Source organism: Semicossyphus pulcher, unplaced genomic scaffold (genome assembly GCF_022749685.1).
Source record: "Semicossyphus pulcher isolate SPU_LCO1_2020_fin unplaced genomic scaffold, fSemPul1.0.p SCAF_7, whole genome shotgun sequence".
NCBI classification, from domain to species: Eukaryota; Metazoa; Chordata; class Actinopteri; order Labriformes; family Labridae; genus Semicossyphus; species Semicossyphus pulcher.
The window spans coordinates 27,681,261-27,693,723 of NW_027211748.1; the positions used below are offsets into that span (position 1 = coordinate 27,681,261).

Consider the following 12,463-nt stretch of genomic DNA (forward strand, 5'->3'; position numbering starts at 1 on the left):
ACAGAGGAGGAGGAGCTAAACCATTCATAACCTGATAGACTAGGCAGATGAGCAGATTATATTTATTTAATATGTTTCTTTATCTTCTTTCTCACTGGCATAAAGTCAAACAATGATCCTGTAATACTAGCTGCTCTATTCATCAAATGTTCGATGGATGAAGGCGCTAAATTTCTGGTTTTTACTATCATTTTTGATATTTTCATCATCATGCGTCATCATGTTTCCATTAAATCCTGACTTAATCGTGGATTCTCCCCTCTCTGACGTATCGATAGCCCTTTCTCTGCTGACATTTCGGTGCTGCTGCATATCCAATATATCCCAAAACTACCCACAGACTTGTTTTCACTTTCCGTGCGTTTCAAAGGATTAGCGGTGACACATGGGCGGTCTGCCGAATTGAATTAGCTGAATCCTTGACATTTGGAAGTTGTTTTTACTTTTCAAACCACAGAAACCCGTCAAAGCCTTTTTATCGATAGCGTCGCACACACAGGACGAGCGGGCCTAACTGTGCCTGGAATATAAGATTATTAAATGCCCCGGTGTCGTGGTTAATACCCTGTCTCGTCTTCAAAGTTTTCCCATTCAGTCATAAATCTCGGCGTGTGGGTGTTTATGCGTGCGGGTGCGACAGGGAGAGTTAGGCTGTCTTTTAAGAGGCTGTTAATGAAAGTTAGTGGTGTGGAGAGAGAAAGTGTCAACCATCTCTCACCGTGATAGATCGCTCCTGCTCTTAGCATTAACAGCGAGTTGTCACTCTGAGCATTTCAGGCAGCCGCAGTTAAATTAATCAGGTAATGGACCTTAGTTCCAAGCCCCCCTCCCCATCCTGACTGCGGTTTCTCATCCCCGTTCCCATCTCTTGGTTTGTTTACAGGGCACGGCAGCAGTATCTGGTGTCGGTTGTGGTTTTCTATTAGTCATGAAGGTTAACAAATATCAGGGGTGTTTGAGGAGTTCACTTTATGTTTTTACTATGGATGATGTCTAAACCACTTAATTGGTTGATTTGGGAGTTTGTCCAGTGGGCAAACTCGGAGCAATTGTTTGGTGGACAGTTTATTGGAAATCATTACGAATACCCTCGGAGCTTTGTTTAATTAAGATACAACTTTTATCAAAGACGTTGTCATAGCAACTACAACTGATGTATTTAATGCAAAACCATCAAATTTTCTCAATTTGTGGCATCACTGCAAAATGCAGAGCTCCACAAATATCTCTAGGATGTAATCTGGTGGTCAAAATGTTGGGTGTGGACTGGACCCTACTCACGCCGTCTTTGCTACGCAGTGGATGGATTTTTTGGCTCAGATGACAGCCTAGTCCACCGCAGACAAAACAAGGGTCTGAAATATGTAGAAGTCACGGCACATTTTCAAAAAAGTTTGAATTCAGAGTCTATACGGGTCCAATGTTGGCAAAAATGCTCCACATGTTTGCAGTTTACCATTAAAAAGAACAACAACAAGTGGTCAAATGATTTGATCGTCATTTCCTGTAAGACCAAATTGAGACATAACACAAATGTGTTTTGTTCTCTTTGGCGGCACCTGTGGCGATAAACGGTAATTGCAGGAGCACACTTCCCAGATATCCAGACAGTGCTGCACGTGTGACGTCCACGGTTGGCTCCGGTTGTAACTCTTGATTTTCCTGGCTGACGGTCGCTTTCCTTTTCAGACTGTTTGCTTCATCTGAGCGTCGAGTTTGTTTCTTTTTCTTTGGATTTTCACTTCTTGTTGAAGTTGTATCTGTAGTCATCCATCTTTTCTTTGTTTGTTCAGCCATAGTAGATTACTGTTTACTCACAACACTTGCAGAGAGCAGAAAAGCAGCCGCTTAGCTCCGCCTACCTTCACTCGTCTGTAATACTGAAAATGCAAAGGCTTTCATCAGTGGGCCAGAGGCTCAGTCAACATTGTGTTACCTCATTTGGCAGTCGATAGTGACTTAACAGAGATTTATTTAAATGGAAATCTTCCAGATTATGACTTTAATTTGACACGGTTTATCGAGGACCAGAAAAGAAGCGGGACAAAAGGTTAAATAAAAAGGTCCCCAGCCACACTTTCATCATCAGTATGCGATTACAAGTTAAGTGTCTTCAAGCTCTTGCCTACCATCTTCAAAAAATAAGAGAGTTTATTCATGCTATTAGTCACTGGATAAAATTCACACAGATTTACTCAAAAGCACTTGTGATGATAGAAAACAACATGCTGCAGGAGCCTAATGCCTGCGTTGCACATTTCTGTGAGATCATGGCAGACCATGAAAGACAAGATGCAGCATCTGGGTGGCATCTGTGAGCCGTATTCACTGAATCGTGTTCACTGTTCTCTGTTCACATGGAGCCAAAGCAACGCAGGACGTGTTCTGCGAGAGCTCTGTTTCCTTTGGGCTCGAACTTCCCTCGTACGTTAGGAGTATCTGAACAAGTACATCCGAGCTTACGCTGGGCTAAAACTTTTCTCAGACGATAATCACTTCAAACAAGGGAGGGAAAGTTTTCAGGTCAGGAAAAAATCCGACACAGTTCAAGACAGTTGAGAGAGAAGTTGTGGAACATCGTGGCCAGAGCGAAATTAAATGTGATTTTTGTCTCATTCTTTGTTCTTTCTGCCTCGCATCATTTATTTCTTTTTCCATTCTTTGGTCTTTTTTTTATCACACATAATATTGAATTTTCTTCTTGCTTTCATTTCATTGTGCTTCCCCCTCACCTTTATTCCCATTCAGTGTTGTTTTCTTTTTCTGTTTCTCACACACCTTCACACTCTCAGCAGTGGGTTTTCTTTCTCTTATGTTCTTTGTGTTTCTGTGTTTCTCCCATTGATTTAACCTTATTTCTCTTGTTTTCAATTCTCTTTCTTCTGTATTGTTTTTCTTGCTCATGTACACAGACTTCCAATCTCGGGGTGTACTTTCCCCTCTTTCTTTCTCCTACCGGGCAATTTAGACTTTTCCTGTTTCATTCCTAAACTCAGACACGCACCACCTTTGGGCTTTTCACTTCTTTGTTTTGCGTTTGATCCTCTGACTTTCTCTTTTTCTGCACTTTCTTTTCATCTTTCCCGTGCTCCCTCTCTCTCTCTCTCTCTCTCTCATTTTCACACACACACACTCACACACACCTCTTAAGGTTGTCTTTGTATTCTTCACCGTAGTTTAGTTTTTTGCTCTTAATGTTTCATTCATTGAGTCTCTCTTGTGTGTGTTCATTTTTTGTCTCTCGTTTACCATCTTCTGTCTCATTCATTAACACACACACACACACACACACACACACACACACACACACACACACACACACACCTCTTTGGTTACTCTCAGCGTTGTCTCTTTAGAAGTCGTAGATATTCTCTGCGGACCAATTTCCCTGAGCATAATCATGGAGGTTCATTGTAGAAGCGAGCACAGTGCCAAAGTCATTTCTTCAACAGGCTGCAGCTTTGTACTGAGTCAATCAAGCTGAAATATCTCTGCAATGGCTCCTATTTCGCTGAGCGTCACTCCCTCCCTATGAATATAATTACTGTGATGGGCTGCGTCTATACGCCACCTGCTTGAAACGAGCTGAATTAGGTTTGAACTTGAGCAAAGTGCTTTTCCGACGGTTTGTTTGAGGGTTGACTGTTAAGTCGTACCTGTTGGCTGTGCTTGTGATCACAGACATATGAACATTTTAACTCAGATCAGAGAGTTATCATATATTTAAAGGGAGTACCCGCTGGTTTAGTGTAATTCAGAAAAATACTGTTCAAATGTTTTAGTTAAACTACGCCGCACAGTCCCTTAAACTCCTGCAGATATTAATTCTGCCTTTATTTGTGTCCAAGGTTTGGGAAGCATCGGAAGGACGAGCGGCCGGGCGAAAAGATGGACCGTAAAGGCTCCAGCAAGTGGAGGTCGGAGGAGACCCAAGTGTCGGAGGAGGAGACGCTGAAGATGAGGATGGAGCAGGAGAGGTAAGGTCCTATTGATGTAGCACCTGCAAATGCTGTTAAATGTTGTGTTTTTGGTGAGTGCCGTGGCTGAAAGGTCCTGTCGTCTCCAAACTTGCATTTACTCTACTGCTTTGGGATCCAACATTAAATCATGGAAATGTTGTCATAACTTTGCAGCTCTACTGAGCGATAAGAATCAAAGTAAACTAAATGAATGGATTCATTTATTTTCTCCTGGAATCAATCACAGTCTGTTATCGCCAAAACAAAAACATGTTTTTCCTTCTGTCTGATCACTGAAGGTAAAAGGCTGAAACTGCAGTTGACTTGGCTGTTCTCTCGTATAAGCTCCCTCCTTTGAAAATGTCATGCAGTTCGAGTCCTGGGTTTTATATCCTTTTATAAATATTATATAATGTGACCAAATGTATGTTGACATTTGTCTGTTGAACGTTTTATTTTAAAACCCCGCCCTCTGGGAAGGCCTTCCACAACATTTTGGAACCCAGCTGCCAGGCTTTGTCCCATTCAGCTGCACTGACATTAACGCTGTCGTTGACATTGGACGATGATACCTGGCTTGTAGTTGGCTTCTCACTTTATCTCAAAAGCTGGGATGGGCTCTCCGTGAAGGCCCCATCTTCCACCACAAACAAAACCCCATTTTTTCATGAACATTTTGTGCTCCATGGCAACGAGAGCCCAGCCGGTACGGGATATTTGAGACCAATACCAAATGTTGAGTGGAAAATTATCTCATTACCAATATGGCAGCCAATGTGAGTACATTTTGAGCTGGATTGGAAATAGACCTTTTTTTGTTGATTTTCTCAAGCTGTTGTCACAATGATGGAAACACACTGAGATATCACTGCATGCTGTCGCAAAAGGCCTTAAAGTCGAGCTGAAGCGGCATCTCGAGAGTATCCAGCTTCCGTATCGTGACGTATTTCCGAGTGAAACAGGACGTGCAGGCGGGACATATCATTAGAGGGATTTGATTTGATCGTTGAGAAGTGGGCCTAGACAGACGTTCTCCACAGCGCAGTAGCTAGCTAACTGACCGAGCGTTCTTGGGGCTCTGCGGCTACATGTTGCAGATTGATTGGTTGAAATTGTTTGGTGCTAACTTACGTAAGCACGCGTGAAATTTAGTTTTACCGGAAGAAAAAATGATCGGAGTTTGATATAAGAATATGAAGAAATGGATTTTCTGTATTTTTTGGGCCTAAATTGTCATTATAGACAGAGTTGTATACAAATAGTATATTGCACCTGAGCTATGGATTTGTGCGAGATCAGATTTGGCTACTTCTCCTACTTAGCAGCACGATGAGCCCAATAACAGATTAGATGAAAGTACGTGGCCTTGGAGTTCCTGGCCACCAAGTGTTTCAATCTTGTCAGACTGAAAGAACTCCCTCTTTGACATTTTATAGACTCAACAAAATGTAAAGTTGTAAGTAAACTTTTCTGTGCAATAGCACTATGTAAATGGTTTAATAAATCAAGAGTTTGTGTATTTAAAAATGATCAGAGAACCCATAAAACTTGATTTCTAAATGTTATTGGGTTGGCGCCTTCAACCAAACAGCCCCAAGCCGGTCTGTCTCTCTTTCCCTGCCTCACTCTCTCCGTCTCTTCACCAAACTAAATGTCAGTCGGGCAGTGTGCCAGTTTTTTTGGGGGCTGCAGTTTATAAATGCCAAGGCCATTACTGCCTCGCCAGCTAATTAATTCCCATGCTCTTGGTGTAGGGGCAGGAGTCATTACTCCCCGCAGTTGCTTGTTATCAAAATTTAGTTTGTAATTCTTTCTTTACGCCTGCAGAGCAGATAGTCCAGTAATATGATAATAGCCACGTCTTTATTTTTAATTGGCGTACGGTTAACGCCGGGATTTAGTTGTTACGCTGGATGTCGTTAAAAGTTCAGAATAATTCTTTGGTATGTTAATCCAGTCTTGTGGGTCCTCTGTTATTTTGCTGTCCTAAATGTCAAAGTCACATGCATTTATTATCATGACGGAAACTTATTCAGGACTGTTGTGTGATAATAGATATAATTGGGTGACACTAATAAAATGCATCCCCTTCCTGATTAATTGAAAGCATTTTGCAGGTATATATTCACAGTATGCAACCTCTATATCTTTAATTTACATTATTAATTCTCTCTTTGTCTCAAAGTTATGGAGGTTTGTGAACTGATAACACATGTAACAGGTAGATAGCCTTTGTCTTTAGATGCATCTTGGAGGTTGAGATTCTGCAAGACCTGCCAGTCTTTCTGTGTATTCGTTTGTTCTGTAGTTTAGTGTGTTTTGGTTTTGCCGTGCACAGCGCTCAGGGGAGGAAAGAGCCAAAGGAAATCAGTCAAAACTGGTGTATGAGGAACAAAACTGCCATATTAAGGTCGTCACGATGTGCGTCCACAGAGCAGGAGCTGTTTTGACAACATCTGTTAGAAGTACTTAAGTCAGTGCATTAATTATTTTATTCAGCGTTTGGTGTTTGACTCTCTCCAACCACGCTTACCTCCTCCCTGCACACCTGAGAAGAACAAGCATGCTCCTCGTTTGTATTCAACCACTGTCTGAGATACACTGATATTGACGGGGGGACCCCGCTGAGGATGTGGAGGACTGTGGTTGCTCCTGTGTTAAACAATGATCCAGTTAGCTGTTTTTCACCCATCAGCTCTCCCAAGGTTCAGGCAACTCGCTGCAGAGTGCCTATCGATCGGCCGCTGCCGGAGGGTATGGTTAATCCAGCTGTGATTGACTAGATGGATGGATTTCCTCGCAGGTTTAAGTCTCAGGTCCCAGCGGACCCCAACCCTAAGCCAGGCAAACAAATCTAGACGGACAGTTCGGACACTTAACTGATGTTTGCAGTGGAAATTGTCCGGTGATTAGAGGAGCAGAAAAACATCCACATGAGGAAATAATTGCTGTTTGCTGACATTAATGTATATTCTGTTTTACCTGAATCAATACGCGTCATTTGTTGTAAACAGTCGGAGCAGTTTCAATGATATACTTTTACCTTGGGATGCACCAGGGGGACATTTTTCATTCATGCCAATAAAACTGAGGCGCTGGTCAATACTGATGCATGTCAGGTCCAGCAGTACCTGGAAATCATGATTATTGATCAAATAGATTTTACTGCAGTTTCGAGATCTTAAATTATTTTCTTTACTTACAATGTGAGAGAACATTGGACGTTGGAGCGTTGGAGAATTTAACTGAATATCAACTCTTTTTGCTGGTGAACAGGGCATTATAGCATTTTGTTGGTCTCCATCTTGTAATTTTGGAGAACGAGGTAGCCAGCCATATTTAGAAGAGTATAAACATTACTACCTATCCTCTGCACCAACTTTTCAATCATAGAAAGCCATGCCCTAAAGCACACCCTGCATTGCTGTCTATGTTACTCTAAATGGTACTGTAATGTACAAAATGAACATCTGGCTGCAGAGAGGGCAACTTGAAACTTGGGATTGACACCATAAACTCCCTGGAAAAATGTTCACTGACACAATAACTCAGCTGAGACGAGTCATTTTCTGGTAGACTGATATGTAATCAGACTTCTTTTTGCAGTCAGTGAAGGCGCCCCCTGATCGCCCTGTGCTTACCTCTTTACGTTGACTTATGGATGGCAGTCGTCTCAACCCTTGCTTGCGACTGTGGCCGATGTTTTAAGAGGCAGTCGTGGTCAAAAGGTTAAAAGTTCAATCTATACAGCAGGCAATGTGCTGTATACCACATCATTTGTCCCCTTGAACTTCCCCTGACCTTAGTCTTCTTGCTCAAGATGAACACATGAGCGCCTGTGTTTGATTTCTTTATATAAAGAACTTTCTAAATAATTCTGTTACACATGTATACGATAACATTTCCCGAGCCCTCCGTGTGGCCCTCCTGTGAATTATCAGACTCTTGCCATTATTGCATAGCGAGTGCTTTAGAGCAACTTGGCACCAAATGTTAAACACGTCCAGATATCCAGTGTTATCAATTCAAAAAGACTGTCAGCAGCCATCTTATCCTGCTGGACCTTCTCTTTCATGTACTTCCTGCCTTTCAGCGTGGTCTATCAGTTGTGTCAGCTTTACCGCCAAGAGGAAGGTCCATTACACAGTGGGTACAATAGCACATAATGGACCATTGTTCTGGCTTGATGTGGTAGAAAGGTCAGTCGTCAAACACATTTCTTCAACCATAATGTCCTATGCAGCCTTTTCTATACCCCTTTATCAGCCGTCCCTCGCTCTCTGTCTGCTATAGGCTCTTTCCACTCGACCTCTGACTCTTTTCATACCTCTCTCTCTCTCTCTCTCTCTCTCTCTCCTTTTTTTCCATCATTTACCCTTCATGCTGAGAGTGTTTTCATCTCTCATCAAGGTTAGTCGTTAGAAAGAAAACAGTGGTTTCCTTGCATAAATATTTTGGGACTGAGAGGGTAATGATTAGGCCAAGTGTGCTTTTCCTTCCTGTCCCGTTTCAATCAGCGTTCGGACAATTGTGCACTTTTGGAACATTGCTTTTTAAGTGCTCGTCACGTTGACACAGATAGAGGCTTAGATTTAGTCCAGAGGGAATATTGAACGTTGGGTTCGGGTTATTATTCCCCGAAGATTTTCAGAGGTGGCTCTGAAATGTTTTGAAGATGTGGACTGCGGCCCTTCTTGTTCTACAGCGGTTACAGTAGGTCTCAGAGGTGACCCAGTTTCACCCAAAAGGAAAGTCAATACAAACCAACAGGGCAGAATAAAATACTCCTCCACTCTCCATATATTAACTCTAACTTCTGTGAAACATGACTACACAGCTTCAAGTTGTTGCTTGCAGAGGGAGCAGTTCGCTTCTTCAGTTGTCTGCAGATGTTACTTAAATCAGGAATTTTGTTTGAGTATAAGGTCAAAGTCGTATTTTTCAAAACGTAGCTTTCTCTCTGCGTTTTGGACTTTCGTCAACCCGAACGCAGTTTTAGGTCAGTGAAAACAGTTGTTTTGTAAAACTCCGGCCAAAGTGAAGATCGTAAACGGGGTAAACGCTGTTTCTGGCTTGTGACGTCAGGCTGTGCGCCGTAACCTCCTTTGTGAGGCGTCGCAAATGAGGCGACGGTCCTTACAAAACGACGGACTTACTTACTTTACATGTTCACACACATACGTACAGTTACTCGTCCACTATATTGAGTAACAGAGGCGTCGGGATGCACTACTTCTGGCTATAGATTTTTTTAAACTTTGGATCGGCCGCGATGTTTTGGGTTTTTTTGTTAGGATTGGGTTTTTTTATAAAAGGCCTAAATCATATTTGTTCTTAAAATAAGGTCATTTTTATCAGTGAGGAGTCAAAAGATTCTGTTGATACATCGTCATTTATCAGCCAGCAATGCTGGAATCAGTGTGTTGCTCTTCTCTATGTCACATCTCTGTAAACTGAATATCTTTGGATTGCTGGTTGAGCAATTAAAAGACTTTGACGGATGTGTTGTCACTATTTTCTGACACTTTTTAGTCTCTCCTAAGCAGCTGAATAAACAGTAATGAACAGATGAATGGATCCAAGTGCATCAGTGCATTTTCACGTTTCAGACCTGTTCTGACTCCATGAATATAAGCTGCCTTCCTCGCGTGTTGTTCAGTGCTTCAGCCCTGAAGAACTGTATCCTTTCTCACACTACGACTGGTTCAAAGCTACATCCTTCCTCGCTCAGAACTGGCCCCCGTTGACCCCGTCCAGTGCCTTGTTATGGAAAGGGGGGGGGCTGCACGGAGAAGGCCAGGCGCTGGATTGGTATGTCTGGCCTTATCTTATCAGCCACTGTGCTTGTGTATACAATCAGTAGCAGCTCCCACTTCTGCTGCTGCTGCTGCTTTCTCTGATGGAAAACACTGTTTTTCCTCTGGGTTTAAAGATAGATCCCTCAAGGGCCCCGCTTCCTTCTGCGCTATTAGATAATTGCTGAGTCCACAAATGGTACAAAAACAGCTTTCAAGTCTACAAGCTTTCATAAGACATGGGTTAGCTTGTTTGGAAAAGCACACATTTTACTAAAGGGATTGTTAGCCCTGTCCAGACTCAACGGGGCGCTGTGAAAACTCAACTTCTCTCGCAGCCTCATTTTTAGTAGTAACGCATTTCTCCCCATTTCTTTTGTGTTTTTGTACCCACCCTCCGACAGGGAGCCCTCCTTATTAGACTTATTGTTTCATTATGCACAGCAGGCAGATTTTTCTGGAGGAAGCATTTCAGTTTTTAGCCCGCTGAGTGTTCAGTGAAGTTGCACCCCCTGCCTCGTAACTGCACGGCTGTCCCATTCGCTTTCCCGCTGCCATTAAAAAGGGGCCTGGAGAAAAGAGAGCAGTATGATAATTGGTAGTTGTAAAGCTCTGATAATTGGCAAGGCTGTAATTACGGGGTTGCAAGATAGGTAGTCCCCCCGCTGTAGAAAATGGTGTTGCCAGTTATTCACATGATAATGGCCTAAAGAGAAAGGGAGCGTGCGTGTGCTGGAGTTGTTCTGTGAGATGTGAGACAGAGGTGTCAGAGGTGAGTGTGTGTTTGATAGACATAGAGAGGAAAGCATGGTAGCTATACATTAGCAGCACTCTGTGAATACAAAGTGCCTCCCTTGTATGAGTTGTTGTGGGGGCGAGAGGCTATTATGCATTGTTTATGGTATTATTCAGGGAGGGAAAAAAGCATAAATAATAGACAACACATCATCTGTAATGGAGACTTAAAAAGGCACAATAAACAATCGCCTGCAGATGTTGCAGCAGCTCGTCTGGTGTTGTGTTAATGTGACGCGTGAGATTTACAGAGTCTCTACATTCTAGCGCTACAAGGCTTCAGCAGCATGTACGATTTACCTGACAAGGACGAAACTCCACTTAAAGAGCAGTTTAACCTTGATCTATAAATAATTTCACGGGCATTCTTACATCCGATCAGCAGCAACCGACAGAATGTATTACAGCACCAAATCTGGGGAGTTTTTTCCCCCAAAAGCAATCAAAAAAGGGAACTGATTTTAGCATCAACTTGTCTATTTTTAATCCTCCCTATCAGGATCCAGGCCAAGACCAGGGAGCTGCGCGAGCGCCAAGCCAGGGAACGCGACTACGCCGAAATCCTGGACATAAGCCGCTCGTCCGACAGGGCCTCAGAGGAGGAGCACCCTTACGCAGGCATCAACCCCCTGAACAGCTCGGTGGACAGCGGGCACAGTCGGCCCCACAGCCCACGTGACGAATACCCCCACATCCATCCGCACCATCACCAACTCTCAGATACTCTCTACACTCAAGTCAGCAAGGCCCGCAATGACCGGCCTCCATCTGCAGACAGGTAGGCGTGGATTTCTGCCTCCGGGGTACTTAAAAATGTCTACAGGGTCAATCACTTCAACTTTAGTTTAGTGGCTGTTTTGGTAAATGTTTTAAAGTTCTGTTTTACTATCCAGTTTCCTCCATGTCCCCTGTTTTCTCCTCTGAGAACCAAGTAATTACTCGGTAACACTCATGAATTTTATTGGAGTCACAATCCCCCTCAGGTGCAATTCTCGGCGAAGCCAGTTGACAGGCTTCCATTCACGGTTCAGCAACCTTTTTACCTCCAATTCAACAGCGCGACCCGGTCATGGTATTTCAGTAAAAGGTTTGTCCAGGCCTGATTCTGCCTCTGCATTCCCAGCGTCCTCCTACCTCTGAGGCCGCATTATTGCGCAGAGACAGCAGGCTGGCTATCACACCTGGAGGAGAAAATAATCAAAGCAACAGAAGGCAGGCGGTAAATGTCAGCTCGCCGACTGCTCGACACAATGCGCTGTTCTCGGGGGAGATGTGGGATTACTCCGGGGAGGCAGTGAGTGAATGGAAACCTTTGAAAATCCGTCTCTCTTTCTGTCTCCCTTGACCTTTCTACCTCTCTTTCTTTCCGTCTTGCGATCTCTTGTTAATTTCACCTTGTTGCCAACTTTTCTCTTTGTTGCCTGCTACTTGGCTTTTTGTGGAGCATTTTTCCTGAGCTACCAACATTTCAGACCTCGTCCATGATTGGCAGCTGCTACGGTCACCCTGGCATGGCATGGGGATACTTTATCTTTGTGCATCTACTTTGCATTCATATACAGCTGCCAAGTGACATTCTGAAACTTATTACCCAAAGCAAAGTCCACTGCAGTGACAGCCAGCCAACTAGCAGCCAGAAACTTTGGAACACTGGCATCTTGTCAGGAGTAGCAGTTTTCAGCACTGCAGGTTTGTGCTGGGTTGCTTCCCAATCTGCCTCCGATCAATGAATAGAGAGAAGATGGATTTGGGAAACTTGAAGCCAATCGAGGAAAGCCTGCAGCGCAGAAACACAGGCAGTGCAGGCGAGTACATCCACAGCAGAATGAATGGGTTTATCTCTGTGGTTTTTCACGCATCCCCAGATGGCCCCAGCAGTCTGCGAGTACTCCACGAGTGCTGCAGCTTGTATTG

The 12,463-nt window shown here is 43.5% G+C and overlaps 1 protein-coding gene across 3 annotated transcripts in view; it reads left to right on the forward strand.

The window, feature by feature from the left end:
* pard3ab (par-3 family cell polarity regulator alpha, b) overlaps positions 1-12,463 on the forward strand; it is a 269,729-nt gene that overhangs the window by 196,782 nt on the left and 60,484 nt on the right. For all 3 annotated transcript variants that reach the window (XM_069684173.1, XM_069684174.1, XM_069684175.1), the window contains 2 exons: positions 3,849-3,977; positions 11,049-11,327. In XM_069684173.1, the coding sequence (XP_069540274.1) occupies positions 3,849-3,977; positions 11,049-11,327 (408 nt within the window). The remainder of the gene's footprint in view (positions 1-3,848; positions 3,978-11,048; positions 11,328-12,463) is intronic.